This window comes from Dipodomys spectabilis, unplaced genomic scaffold (assembly GCF_019054845.1).
Source record: "Dipodomys spectabilis isolate Male_0828 unplaced genomic scaffold, ASM1905484v1 ptg000691l, whole genome shotgun sequence".
Lineage (NCBI taxonomy): Eukaryota > Metazoa > Chordata > Mammalia > Rodentia > Heteromyidae > Dipodomys > Dipodomys spectabilis.
In genome coordinates, this window is record NW_024871368.1 from 240308 (window position 1) to 253747 (window position 13440).

At 61.7% G+C, this 13440-nt stretch overlaps 1 protein-coding gene across 1 annotated transcript in view; it reads left to right on the plus strand.

Annotated features, from left to right (window-relative positions):
* Positions 1–13440, plus strand: part of Col20a1 (collagen type XX alpha 1 chain) — a 51287-nt gene that overhangs the window by 22453 nt on the left and 15394 nt on the right. The window contains exons 23-30 of the mRNA XM_042672220.1: positions 87–140; positions 1823–1961; positions 4704–4843; positions 5072–5178; positions 5798–5956; positions 6152–6229; positions 6356–6442; positions 7274–7327. Coding sequence (XP_042528154.1) covers positions 87–140; positions 1823–1961; positions 4704–4843; positions 5072–5178; positions 5798–5956; positions 6152–6229; positions 6356–6442; positions 7274–7327 — 818 coding nt within the window. The remainder of the gene's footprint in view (positions 1–86; positions 141–1822; positions 1962–4703; positions 4844–5071; positions 5179–5797; positions 5957–6151; positions 6230–6355; positions 6443–7273; positions 7328–13440) is intronic.

Below are 13440 nucleotides of genomic sequence, written 5' to 3' on the forward strand. Positions count from 1 at the left end.
GATGCAGGCCCTTGGGAAGGAGGTGTCTCCAAGGTGGCCCTCCCTGGTGGCAGGGTCAGGCTCAGAGTGACCCCTGATTCTCTCAGCAGCCTGTCCGGTCCTGCACCCAGACGCCCCCAGCGCCCACGGCACCCTCCCAGGTAGGCGTGCACATGTCTGGCCGTTGTGTGTGCTTTGCCTGCTTCTCTCCGGCTCCTGCTGGCCGGCGGGGGCAGTGGTGGTCAGGGACTCACCACAAGGTGCTGGGGAGACCGCCTGTGCCTCGAGGCCCCGAGGCTGGGAGGCCACTTGCTCCTGCCTCATGGGGGAGAGAGGCCCCCCTTTGCCTCTGAGCAGTGAGCCTGCCCCCCATCTCCCCCAGATCGCACCCCTGTCCCCCTCTGAACAATGAGCCTGCCCCCCAACTCCCACAGATCCCACCCCTGTCCCCCTCTGAGCAGTGAGCCTGCCCCCGACTCCCCCAGATCCCACCCCTGTCCCCCTCTGAACAGTGAGCCTGCCCCCCGACTCCTCCAGATCCCACCCCTGTCCCCCTCTGAGCAGTGTGCCTGGCTGTCCCCCCGTCTCCCCCAGATCGCACCCCAGCCCCCTCTGAACAGTGAGCCTGCCCCCCGACTCCCCCAGATCCCACCCCTGTCCCCCTCTGAGCAGTGAGCCTGCCCCCCGACTCCCCCAGATCCCAACCCTGTCCCCTCTGAACAGTGAGCCTGCCCCCCGACTCCCCCAGATCCCACCCCTGTCCCCTCTGAACAGTGAGCCTGCCCCCCGACTCCTCCAGATCGCACCCCTGTCCCCCTGAGCAGTGAGCCTGCCCCCCGACTCCCCCAGATCCCACCCCCGTCCCCCTTCTGAGCAGTGAGCCTGCCCCCCGAATCCCCCAGATCCCACCCCTGTCCCCTCTGAGCAGTGAGCCTGCCCCCCGAATCCCCCAGATCCCAACCCTGTCCCCCTCTGAGCAGTGAGCCTGCCCCCCGACTCCCCCAGATCCCAACCCTGTCCCCTCTGAACAGTGAGCCTGCCCCCCGACTCCCCCAGATCCCAACCCTGTCCCCTCTGAGCAGTGAGCCTGCCCCCCGACTCCCCCAGATCCCACCCCTGTCCCCCTGAGCAGTGAGCCTGCCCCCCGACTCCCCCAGATCGCACCCCTGTCCCCTCTGAGCAGTGAGCCTGCCCCCCGACTCCCCCAGATCCCACCCCCGTCCCCCTTCTGAGCAGTGAGCCTGCCCCCCGAATCCCCCAGATCCCACCCCTGTCCCCTCTGAGCAGTGAGCCTGCTCCCCGAATCCCCCAGATCCCAACCCTGTCCCCTCTGAGCGATGAGCCTGCCCCCCGACTCCCCCAGATCCCACCCCTGTCCCTTCAGAGCAGTGAGCCTGCCCCCCGACTCCCCCAGATCCCACCCCTGCCCCCTCTGAGCAGTGAGCCTGCCCCCCGACTCCCCCAGATCCCACCCCTGTCCCCCTCTGAGCAGTGAGCCTGCCCCCCGACTCCCCCAGATCCCACCCCTGTCCCCCTCTGAGCAGTGAGCCTGCCCCCCGACTCCTCCAGATTCCACCCCTGTCCCCCTCTGAGCAGTGTGCCTGGCTGTCCCCCCGTCTCCCCCAGATCGCACCCCTGTCCCCCTCTGAGCAGTGAGCCTGCCCCCCGACTCCCCCAGATCCCACCCCTGTCCCCCTCTGAGCAGTGAACCTGCCCCCCGACTCCCCCAGATCCCACCCCTGTCCCCTCTGAACAGTGTGCCTGGCCGTCCCCCCGTCTCCCCCAGATCACACCCCTGTCCCCCTCTGAACAGTGTGCCTGGCTGTCCCCCCGTCTCCCCCAGGGTTTGACCTGATGGGGGCCTTCGGCCTGGTGGCAACGGAGTATGCTTCCACCCCGGGCGTGGCCATGGGACCCTCGGCCTGGGGCCGGGCCCCAACCTTCACGCTCTTCAAGGATGCACAGCTGACGCGGCGGGCCAGGTATGCGGGCAGAGGGACCAGGGCGGCAGTGGGGGCTGTGGGAGGCCAGGCATGCAGGCGGGCGTGGGAAGACTGGCCGCGTCTCCTATGACCCGTCACGACCTCCACCCCGGACTGACTGGCCCCCCACGCCACTTCACAAACCAGAGACAGACCTCAGCCCATGCACTTCACGGGTCAGTCTGGCGAGTGGACGGAGGCCAGTCCCTGGCATGCGTCACTCACACGAAGCTGCTCCCATGTGGCCTAGGCACTGGTCACACCTGCAGGATTTTTTTTTTTTTCCAATTCTGGGGCTTGAACTCAGGGCCTGGGCACTGTCGTTGAGCTTCTCTGTATTCAGGGCTAGACTCTACCACTTGAGCCATAGCACCACTTCCAGCCTTTTCTGTTTATGTGGTACGGAGGAATCGAACCCAGGGCTTCATGTGTGCCAGGCTAGCACTCTACCACTGAGCCACCTTCCCAGCCCACACTTGCAGGATTCTGTGTGTGGGACACCATGCTGATCTCCTTTGGCAGGGCAGGGCAAAGTCTGTTTTTCTGTGCAGTATCACAACCTTCCTGTTCTATCCTTCCCCCCACTCTCTCCCCTACACCCGTGCCTGGCATCGGAGTCCGCTCTCCAGCCCTAATGTCCTCGGTTCATCCATGGCACTACAAATGGTAGATTTCGCTCTTCTGGCAATACAGCGTTTTGTTGGGTTTATGCACACAACACGCTTCATCCGTTCATGGGGCCCACATCTCGGAACAGTGCTGCTGCAAACAAATGGATTTTATTTCTTTTGGATTCATCCTCAATGTGACATAGCTGGCTCATATTGCAGTTCTCATTTAAAATTTTTTTTTGCTGGTGCTGGGGCTCGAACTCAGGGCCTGGGTGTTCTCCTTGTGTTTTTTTTTTCTTCTCAAGGGTAGTGCTCTGCCACTTGAACCACAGCTCTACTTCTGGCTTTTTGGTGGTTAATTGGCGCTAAGACGCCCATTGACGATCCCTTCCTGTCTGGCTTTCAACCTTGGTCTACAGATCTCAGCCTCCTGAGCAGCTAGGGTCCCAGCATCTTTTTCCTGTTTTGAGGGGCCGTCAGTCCGTCTTCCCGGATGGAGGCCCGGGACTCCCTTGTATCCGCCAGCTGTGGTGGTTTTTGTCTTTTTTGTCTCTCTGCTGGTTTTGATGTGCATTTCCCAATGACTGGAAATGCTGAGCTTTTTCCTTCTGCGTCTTTTCTCCGGACAAGGCCGTGTGGGTGGCGGCGCCCCGTCCCCTGCTGAGCTCCTCAGGCCCTCCCCTCAGCCTGGCGTTGGCATGGCATCTCGTTTAACGACGCCTCCTGGTCCTGGACTTTGCTGCGCACGCCTCTGTCAGTGTGCCCTTGTGCCCATGCCTGTGTGGCTCCTGTGGAAGTCCTACCCCCAGTCTATCTTCTCATTTAGTTTTCGGTCCGGCCCTGTGAGCCTGGAGCCCAGGAGTCGTGGGTGTCCCCGTCTGCTTCTCTAGTCTCTACTCAGGCACTGGACACACTCACAGTGAAGCTGTACCGGACAGTACCAGACATGCCAGCGTCCCAGTTCCCCCTACGGCCTGGTGGGGGGCGCGGGCTGCTGGCACCTATGAGGCTCCAGGGGGTGGCAGATGGTTCCCAGGTGTGCATACCTGGCCCGGTGTTCACCCAGCCCAGGTGTGCTCACCCGGCCCAGGCGTGCCCACCCAGGCCAGGCGTGTTCACCCAGTCCAGGCATGTTCACCCGGCCCAGGCATGTTCACCCGGCCCAGGCGTGCCCACCCAGGCCAGGCGTGCTCACCCGGCCCAGGTGTGCTCACCCGGCCCAGGCGTGTTCACCCGGCCCAGGCGTGTTCACCCAGGCCAGGCGTGTTCACCCGGCCCAGGCATGTTCACCCGGCCCAGGCGTGCCCACCCAGGCCAGGCGTGTTCACCCAGGCCAGGTGTGTTCACCCAGGCCAGGTGTGTTCACCCAGTCCAGGCGTGTTCACCCGGCCCAGGCGTGTTCACCCAGCCCAGGCGTGCTCACCGGCCCAGGCGTGCCCACCCGGCCCAGGCGTGCCCACCCGGCCCAGGCGTGTTCACCCGGCCCAGGCGTGCTCACCCGGCCCAGGTGTGCCCTGGCCCAGGCGTGTTCACCCGGCCCAGGCGTGTTCACCCGGCCCAGGTGTGCCCTGGCCCAGGCGTGCCCCGGCCCAGGCGTGGCCCCATCCAGTAGCTGTCATAAAGGGGCCTTGGCCTGAGTTGTGGGCCTGTGGAGGCAGAGAGGAGCAAGCGCAGAGGTAGCCCTCCCACAGGACTGAGGTGGGCAGCATCTTTCTGCCTCTTCTCATCCTAAGAGCCCATGAAGGCCAGAAGGAGAGGCTGTAGGCAATCCAGTTTCATAGATGGTGCAATATGCTTTCTCCGCCCCTTCCCTCGGAGAGCCCAGGCCCCCGCCCTGCCGGGGTCTTGCGAGCCCTGGCCTGGTGGCCAGCACCGTGGCGGTGGGAGCCCTGGCCAGGTGGGGGCAGAGCGGTCAGGCCAGGGCCCCTGACACTTCCTGTGGAATGGGTGACCCAGGAGGGATTCTGTGCTTCACGCACGCCTGGTTATTCCTGGAAATGGAGGCAGGGAGGCCTGGGCTCTGAGGGTGGATGGATAGTGCTGAGGGGCAGGGCCAGGCTGGGCCTGGAGCAGGGGCAGCGCTGCCCGGCCCGGCCACCCCTGGCGACCGGTGATGGAGCCCCGTCCTCAGGGACGTCCACCCCGCCCTCCCGCCCGAGCATACCATCGTCTTCCTTGTGCGCATGCTCCCCGAGACTCCCCGAGAAGCCTTCGCTCTGTGGCAGATGACCACGGAGGACTTCCGGCCCCTCCTTGGGGTGCTGCTGGACGGTGACTGTCCCCCTGCCCTTGGGAGGGGGAGGGGCCCTAGGGTGCCTCTCTCGACTCCAAGCCTGGTGGTCTGGGGAGATGGCCTTGCCCGGCTTGGCCGGCTAGGGCGTGGTGCCCATCCTCAGGGAGACACAGGCGGGGTCTGGGGTCCCCACTGAGGGCCGCCCCCTCCCGCGGACCCGCCCTCGGCCTTCTGTGCCGTTCTCACCCGCTCCCCTCCCCCCACAGCTGGCAGGAAGTCGCTGACCTACTTCAACCACGCTGCCGGGTCCCCCACGCAGGCCACCTTCGACCTGCCAGAGGCAAAGAAGATTTTCTTTGGAAGCTTCCACAAGGTTCTGAAACTACCCGCTTGCCACTCAGAACCCAACTGGCCGGCCCCCCCTATAGGCAGCTGCCTGCCCCAGAGCTCTAGAATGTTCTCTGCCTCAGGGGCTGGTCAGTCCGGGGACTCCAACCCTCCCACCTCTGTCTTCAAAGTTAACACTGGCAGTACCAGACTGTCCTCGGGGCAGCCCTTGCTAGGCAGGTGCTGGACCGCTTGGCCACACCCCCATCCATCTGCGTTGGTTGTGAGGCAGGGTCTCACTCCATGCCTTTGCTGGTGCAGCCTTCGATCCTGCCACCTGGCTGCCCGGTGTGCTGGTGTGGCAGGTGTGTGCCACCGTGCTGGGCGTTGGCCGATAAGGAGTCTCCCAGAGGTTACTGTCTGAGTTAGCCTTGAACTGGCGTCCTCCGGTCCCCACCTCCAAGTTGCCTTGTCTTCATTTGGGTCAAGAGGCTCTGCAGCCCATGGCCTTGTCTTATGGAGGCACCTTGGGCTTCCAGGGATGGCTTCCGGGGCCTCATGGGTCTGGGTGGGGTCAGGAGACTGCCCAAGTCCCAATGGGGAACACCTCCTTTGCGTGGCCCAGCTCTGGTCTGGGCAGGACCTCCCGTGGCGTCTCTGTGCAGGTGCACGTGGCCGTGGGCCCCTCCAAGGTCAGACTGTACGTGGACTGCCGCGAGGTGGCGGAGAGGCCCATCGGGGGGGCGGGCAGCACCCCTGCCACCGGCCTCGTCACGCTGGGGAGGCTGGCCAAGGCCAGGGGGCCCGAGGACAGCTCGGCCACGGTGAGTCCCGGGGCCGGGGGTGGGCAGGGGGCCAGGGGATCCCAGGACAGCTCGGCCACGCTGAGTCCCAGGGCCGGGGGTGGGCAGGGGGCTAGGGGGCCCGAGGACAGCTCGGCCATGGTAAGTCCCGGGGCCGGGGGTCATTTCTGGGCTATTTGTGGTGCCTGCGTCCAGCTGACCGCCCCCCCCCCCCAGTTCCAGCTCCAGATGCTGCAGCTCCTGTGTGGGGACACCTGGGCCGCCCAGGACAGGTGCTGCGAGCTCCCAGGCTCGGTAGGTGGCGGCAAAGCCCTGGCGCTCGAAGCCTTCGGGGATTGTGCGGGCTGGTGTCTGTATGACCTCTGACCCTGAGGTCAGACCAAGCCAGGCAGAGTCCACAGCAGAGCGCCTTTCTTCCAGAGGGGCGGAGAGGTGTGCCCGGCCTTCCCCTCTACCTGCGCCCACGCCCCAGAGACCCCTGGACCCCCAGGGCCCCAAGGCCCCCCGGTAAGTCCAGTGGCTTCTTCCTGAGTGGTCAGGGTCTTCTCTGTCACTGAGGAATAGAGTGCCCCCTCCCCGCCCCTAACCAGCAGGAGCCCAGGCCTCCAGCACCCTCCCCAGACCTGCTGCACCGGGGGCCGGTTTCACCAATGGCTTCCGAGGTATCCAACCAACCGTGAGACCAGCCTGGCCGGGCCTCTCCGCCCTGTGTGGGCCTCCGCCCGCTACAGCAGGCGCTGCCCTCTCTCTGGCACGGAATCCGACCCTTCTCAGGCATCCCTGCTGGGGCAGGGCCGCAGGCGCCGCTGGCCTCAGCACTGTGCAGGGGCCGTGGCCAGGCTGGGATTGGACAGATGGGAGGCAAAGCACACAGGGGACTCTGTCCTGGATACCGCGGGGCTGGAGGCTCTGTCCACCTGCAGGCTCTCACCTGGCAGGCATCCTCAGTCGATGAGATGAAGCCCGGTCCCTCCCACAGGCCAGGCCAGGGGTCTGGAGCCAGCTCCCCCCCCCAACTCTCCCCTGAACTGTGCCGAATTCCATGGCTGACTCCCCCCTCCCCCCCAGCTCCCCCCTGAGCTGAGCCGAATGCCAGGGCCAGCTCTCCCCACCCCCCCAACTCCCCCCTGAGCTGAGCCGAACGCCAAGGCCAGCTGCCCCCTGACCCACAGACGCACACAGGCCCAGGATCTGAACCTCATCTACCCAAATCCAGGCATGCCTAGGACTGAAGGATGGATGGCCGGGACGTCTTGCCCTTGACATCCCCCTCTCCGCCCCTTAGCCATGGGGTGCAGGGCTGAGTGGGGTGCGGCGCTCATCTGTCTTGCTTTGTAGGGTCTCCCCGGGAAGACGGGCATCCCAGGAGAGCCAGGGGTCCCAGGGCCCAAGGTAAGTCTTGTAGGTTGAGAGCACTGTGTGGGGCACAGGAGGTCAGCCCTGCTCCCTTCCCCAGGGCAAGAGGACCGGCCTCACCACAGACAGCACCCCATGCCGGGTGCTTAGCGCACAGTCCTCTTCCGCACCTGTACCTAAGAAAACAGGCTTGGGAGGGAGGCCTGCCAGGGGAGTCCACCTGCCTGGCTCTGGGGCCGCCTCTCGGACCTCTCCACAGGCAGGTCCAGGACCTCTGTCTGCGGACACTAAGTCCCATAGTAGCTCTGTCCACAGGGAGCCCCAAGCATAGGGCCATCTGCAGGCTCTAGGGGTGAAGGGGGTGGGAGCAGAGGTTACACAGGGGACTATGAATATGCAGAGATACAGGCCTGGTCTGTGGAGGGGCCATGCTGCGGAGGAGCGTCTCTGCAGAGGTGTGTGCTCTGTGGAGGTGTGTGCTCTGTGGAGGTGTGAGCTCTGTGCTGGTGTGTGTTCTGTGGAGGTGTGTGTTCTGTGGAGGTGTGTGCTCTGTGGAGATGCCCACTCTGCGGAGGTGTGTGTTCTGTGGAGGTGTGTGCCCTGTGGAGGTGTGTGTTCTGTGGAGGTGTGTGCTCTGTGGAGGTGTGTGTTCTGTGGAGGTGTGTGTTCTGTGGAGGTGTGTGCCCTGTGGAGGTGTGTGCTCTGTGGAGGTGTGTGTTCTGTGGAGGTGTGTGTTCTGTGGAGGTGTGTGTTCTGTGGAGGTGTGTGTTCTGTGGAGGTGTGTGCTCTGTGGAGGTGTGTGTTCTGTGGAGGTGTGTGTTCTGTGGAGGTGTGTGCTCTGTGGAGGTGTGAGCTCTGTGGAGGTGTGAGCTCTGTGGAGGTGTGAGCTCTGTGGAGGTGTGAGCTCTGTGGAGGTGTGTGTTCTGTGGAGGTGTGTGTTCTGTGGAGGTGTGTGCCCTGTGGAGGTGTGTGCCCTGTGGAGGTGTGTGTTCTGTGGAGGTGTGTGTTCTGTGGAGGTGTGTGTTCTGTGGAGGTGTGTGTTCTGTGGAGGTGTGTGTTCTGTGGAGGTGTGTGTTCTGTGGAGGTGTGTGCTCTGTGGAGGTGTGTGTTCTGTGGAGGTGTGTGTTCTGTGGAGGTGTGTGCTCTGTGGAGGTGTGAGCTCTGTGGAGGTGTGAGCTCTGTGGAGGTGTGAGCTCTGTGGAGGTGTGTGTTCTGTGGAGGTGTGTGTTCTGTGGAGGTGTGTGCCCTGTGGAGGTGTGTGCTCTGTGGAGGTGTGTGCTCTGTGGAGGTGTGTGCCCTGTGGAGGTGTGTGCCCTGTGGAGGTTTGTGCCCTGTGGAGGTGTGTGTTCTGTGGAGGTGTGTGTTCTGTGGAGGTGTGTGCTCTGTGGAGGTGTGTGTTCTGTGGAGGTGTGTGTTCTGTGGAGGTGTGTGTTCTGTGGAGGTGTGTGTTCTGTGGAGGAGTGTGTTCTGTGGAGGTGTGTGTTCTGTGGAGGTGTGTGTTCTGTGGAGGTGTGTGATCTGTGGAGGTGTGTGTTCTGTGGAGGTGTGTGCTCTGTGGAGGTGTGTGTTCTGTGGAGGTGTGTGCTCTGTGGAGGTGTGTGTTCTGTGGAGGTGTGAGCTCTGTGGAGGTGTGAGCTCTGTGGAGGTGTGTGTTCTGTGGAGGTGTGAGCTCTGTGGAGGTGTGTGCTCTGTGGAGGTGTGTGCTCTGTGCTGGTGTGTGCTCTGTGGAGGTGTGTGCTCTGTGGAGGTGTGTGCTCGGTGGAGGTGTGTGCTCTGAGGAGGTGTGTGCTCTGTGGAGGTGTGTGCCCTGTGGAGGTGTGTGCTCTGTGGAGGTGTGTGCTCTGTGGAGGTGTGTGCTCTGTGCAGGTGTGTGTTCTGTGGAGGTGTGTGTTCTGCGGAGGTGTGTGTTCTGTGGAGGTGTGTGCTCTGTGGAGGTGTGTGCTCTGTGGAGGTGTGTGTTCTGTGGAGGTGTGTGTTCTGTGGAGGTGTGAGCTCTGTGGAGGTGTGAGCTCTGTGGAGGTGTGTGTTCTGTGGAGGTGTGAGCTCTGTGGAGGTGTGTGTTCTGTGGAGGTGTGTGCTCTGTGGAGGTGTGTGCTCTGTGGAGGTGTGTGTTCTGTGGAGGTGTGTGTTCTGTGGAGGTGTGAGCTCTGTGGAGGTGTGAGCTCTGTGGAGGTGTGTGTTCTGTGGAGGTGTGTGCTCTGTGGAGGTGTGTGTTCTGTGGAGGTGTGAGCTCTGTGGAGGTGTGAGCTCTGTGGAGGTGTGTGCTCTGTGGAGGTGTGTGCTCTGTGGAGGTGTGAGCTCTGGGGAGGTGTGTGCTCTGTGGAGGTGTGTGCTCTGTGGAGGTGTGTGCTCTGTGGAGGTGTGTGCTCTGTGGAGGTGTGTGTTCTGTGGAGGTGTGTTCTCTATGGAGGAGTGTGTTCTGTGGAGGTGTGTGTTCTGTGGAGGTGTGTGTTCTGTGGAGGTGTGTGATCTGTGGAGGTGTGTGTTCTGTGGAGGTGTGTGCTCTGTGGAGGTGTGTGTTCTGTGGAGGTGTGTGCTCTGTGGAGGTGTGTGTTCTGTGGAGGTGTGAGCTCTGTGGAGGTGTGAGCTCTGTGGAGGTGTGTGTTCTGTGGAGGTGTGAGCTCTGTGGAGGTGTGTGCTCTGTGGAGGTGTGTGCTCTGTGCTGGTGTGTGCTCTGTGGAGGTGTGTGCTCTGTGGAGGTGTGTGCTCGGTGGAGGTGTGTGCTCTGAGGAGGTGTGTGCTCTGTGGAGGTGTGTGCCCTGTGGAGGTGTGTGCTCTGTGGAGGTGTGTGCTCTGTGCAGGTGTGTGCTCTGTGGAGGTGTGTGTTCTGCGGAGGTGTGTGTTCTGCGGAGGTGTGTGCTCTGTGGAGGTGTGTGCTCTGTGGAGGTGTGTGTTCTGTGGAGGTGTGTGTTCTGTGGAGGTGTGAGCTCTGTGGAGGTGTGAGCTCTGTGGAGGTGTGTTTTCTGTGGAGGTGTGAGCTCTGTGGAGGTGTGTGTTCTGTGGAGGTGTGTGCTCTGTGGAGGTGTGTGCTCTGTGGAGGTGTGTGTTCTGTGGAGGTGTGTGTTCTGTGGAGGTGTGAGCTCTGTGGAGGTGTGAGCTCTGTGGAGGTGTGTGTTCTGTGGAGGTGTGTGCTCTGTGGAGGTGTGTGTTCTGTGGAGGTGTGAGCTCTGTGGAGGTGTGAGCTCTGTGGAGGTGTGAGCTCTGTGGAGGTGTGTGCTCTGTGGAGGTGTGTGCTCTGTGGAGGTGTGAGCTCTGGGGAGGTGTGTGCTCTGTGGAGGTGTGTGCTCTGTGGAGGTGTGTGTTCTGTGGAGGTGTGTGCTCTGTGGAGGAGTGTGTTCTGTGAAGGTGTGAGCTCTGTGGAGGTGTGAGTTCTGTGGAGGTGTGTGCTCTGTGGAGGTGTGTGTTCTGTGGAGGTGTGTGTTCTGTGCAGGTGTGTGTTCTGTGGAGGTGTGTGTTCTGTGGAGGTGTGTGTCCTGTGGAGGTGTGTGCTCTGTGGAGGTGTGTGTTCTGTGGAGGTGTGTGTTCTGTGGAGGTGTGTGCTCTGTGGAGGTGTGTGTTCTGTGGAGGTGTGTGCTCTGTGGAGGTGTGTGCCCTGTGGAGGTGTTTGTTCTGTGGAGGTGTGTGCTCTGTGGAGGTGTGAGCTCTGTGGAGGTGTGTGTTCTGTGGAGGTCTGTGTTCTGTGGAGGTGTGTGTCCTGTGGAGGTGTGTGTTCTGTGGAGGTGTGAGCTCTGTGGAGGTGTGTGTTCTGTGGAGGTGTGTGCTCTGTGGAGGTGTGTGCTCTGTGGAGGTGTGTGCTCTGTGGAGGTGTGTGCTCTGTGGAGGTGTGTGTTCTGTGGAGGTGTGTGTTCTGTGGAGGTGTGAGCTCTGTGGAGGTGTGTGCTCTGTGCAGATGTGCGCCCTGTGGACGTGTGAGCTCTGTGGAGGTGTGTGTTCTGTGCTGGTGTGTGCTCTGTGGAGGTGTGTGCTCTGTGGAGATGTGTGTTCTGTGGAGGTGTGTGTTCTGTGGAGGTGTGTGCTCTGTGGAGGTGTGTGTTCTGTGGAGGTGTGTGCTCTGTGGAGGTGTGTGCTCTGTGGAGGTGTGTGTTCTGTGGAGGTGTGTGCTCTGTGGAGGTGTGTGCTCTGTGGAGGTGTGAGCTCTGTGGAGGTATGTGCCCTGTGGAGGTGTGTGCTCTGTGGAGGTGTGAGCTCTGTGGAGGTGTGTGCTCTGTGGAGGTGTGTGCTCTGTGGAGGTGTGAGCTCTGCGGAGGTGGGTGCTCTGTGGAGGTGTGTGTTCTGTGCAGGTGTGTGCTCTGTGCAGGTGTGTGCTCTGTGGAGGTGTGTGCTCTGTGGAGGTGTGTGCTCTGTGGAGGTGTGTGTTCTGCGGAGGTGTGTCTTCTGCGGAGGTGTGTGCTCTGTGGAGGTGTGTGTTCTGCGGAGGTGTGTGCTCTGTGCAGATGTGCGCCCTGTGGAAGTGTGTGTTCTGTGGAGGTGTGTGCCCTGTGGAGGTGTGTGTTCTGTGGAGGTGTGTGTTCTGTGGAGGTGTGTGTTCTGTGGAGATGTGTGTTCTGTGGAGGTGTGTGCCCTGTGGAGGTGTGTGCTCTGTGGAGGTGTGTGTTCTGTGGAGGTGTGTGCTCTGTGGTGGTGGGTGCTCTATGGAGGTGTGTGCTCTGTGGAGGTGTGTTCTCTGTGCAGGTGTGTGTTCTGTGGAGGTGTGTGTTCTGTGGAGGTGTGTGCTCTGTGGAGGTGTGTGCTCTGTGGAGGTGTGTGTTCTGTGGAGGTGTGTGTTCTGTGGAGGTGTGTGCTCTGTGGAGGTGTGTGCTCTGTGGAGGTGTGTGTTCTGTGGAGGTGTGTGCTCTGTGGAGGTGTGTGTTCTGTGGAGGTGTGTGTTCTGTGGAGGTGTGTGTTCGGTGGAGGTGTGAGCTCTGTGGAGGTGTGTGCCCTGTGGAGGTGTGTGCTCTGTGGAGGTGTGAGCTCTGTGGAGTTGTGTCCTCTGTGGAGTTGTGTGCTCTGTGGAGGTGTGAGCTCTGCGGAGGTGTGTGCTCTGTGGAGGTGTGTGTTCTGTGGAGGTGTGTGCTCTGTGGAGGTGTGTGCTCTGTGGAGGTGTGTGCTCTGTGGAGGTGTGTGTTCTGCGGAGGTGTGTGCTCTGTGCAGATGTGCGCCCTGTGGAGGTGTGTGTTCTGTGGAGGTGTGTGCCCTGTGGAGGTGTGTGTTCTGTGGAGGTGTGTGCTCTGTGCTGGTGTGTGCTCTGTGGAGGTGTGTGTTTTGTGGAGGTGTGTGTTCTGTAGAGGTGTGTGCTGTGTGCAGGTGTGTGCTCTGTGCAGGTGTGTGTTCTGTGGAGGTGTGTGTTCTGTGGAGGTGTGTGTTCTGTGGAGGTCTGTGTTCTGTGGAGGTGTGTGCCCTGTGGAGGTGTGTGCTCTGTGGAGGTGTGTGTTCTGTGGAGGTGTGTGCTCTGTGGAGGTGTGTGCTCTGTGGAGGTGTGTGCTCTGTGGAGGTGTGTGCTCTGTGCAGGTGTGTGTTCTGTGGAGGTGTGTGTTCTGTGGAGGTGTGTGTTCTGTGGAGGTGTGTGTTCTGTGGAGGTGTGTGTTCTGTGGAGGTGTGTGTTCTGTGGAGGTGTGTGCTCTGTGGAGGTGTGTGTTCTGTGGAGGTGTGTGCTCTGTGGAGGTGTGTGCTCTGTGGAGGTGTGTGTTCTGTGGAGGTGTGTGCTCTGTGGAGGTGTGTGCTCTCTGGAGGTGTGTTCTCTGCGGAGGTGTGTGCTCTGCGGAGGTGTGTGTTCTGCGGAGGTGTGTGCTCTGCGGAGGTGTGTGCTCTGCGGAGGTGTGTGCTCTGTGGAGGTGTGTGCTCTGCGGAGGTGTGTGTTCTGCGGAGGTGTGTGCTCTGCGGAGGTGTGTGTTCTGCGGAGGTGTGTGCTCTGCGGAGGTGTGTGTTCTGCGGAGGTGTGTGCTCTGCGGAGGTGTGTGTTCTGCGGAGGTGTGTGCTCTGCGGAGGTGTGTGTTCTGCGGAGGTGTGTGCTCTGCGGAGGTGTGTGCTCTGTGGAGGTGTGTGTTCTGTGGAGGTGTGAGCTCTGTGGAGGTGTGTGCTCTGCGGAGGTGTGTGCTCTGTGGAGGTGTGTGTTCTGTGGAGGTGTGTGTTCTGTGGAGGTGGGTGTTCTGCGGAGGCGTGTGTTCTGTGGA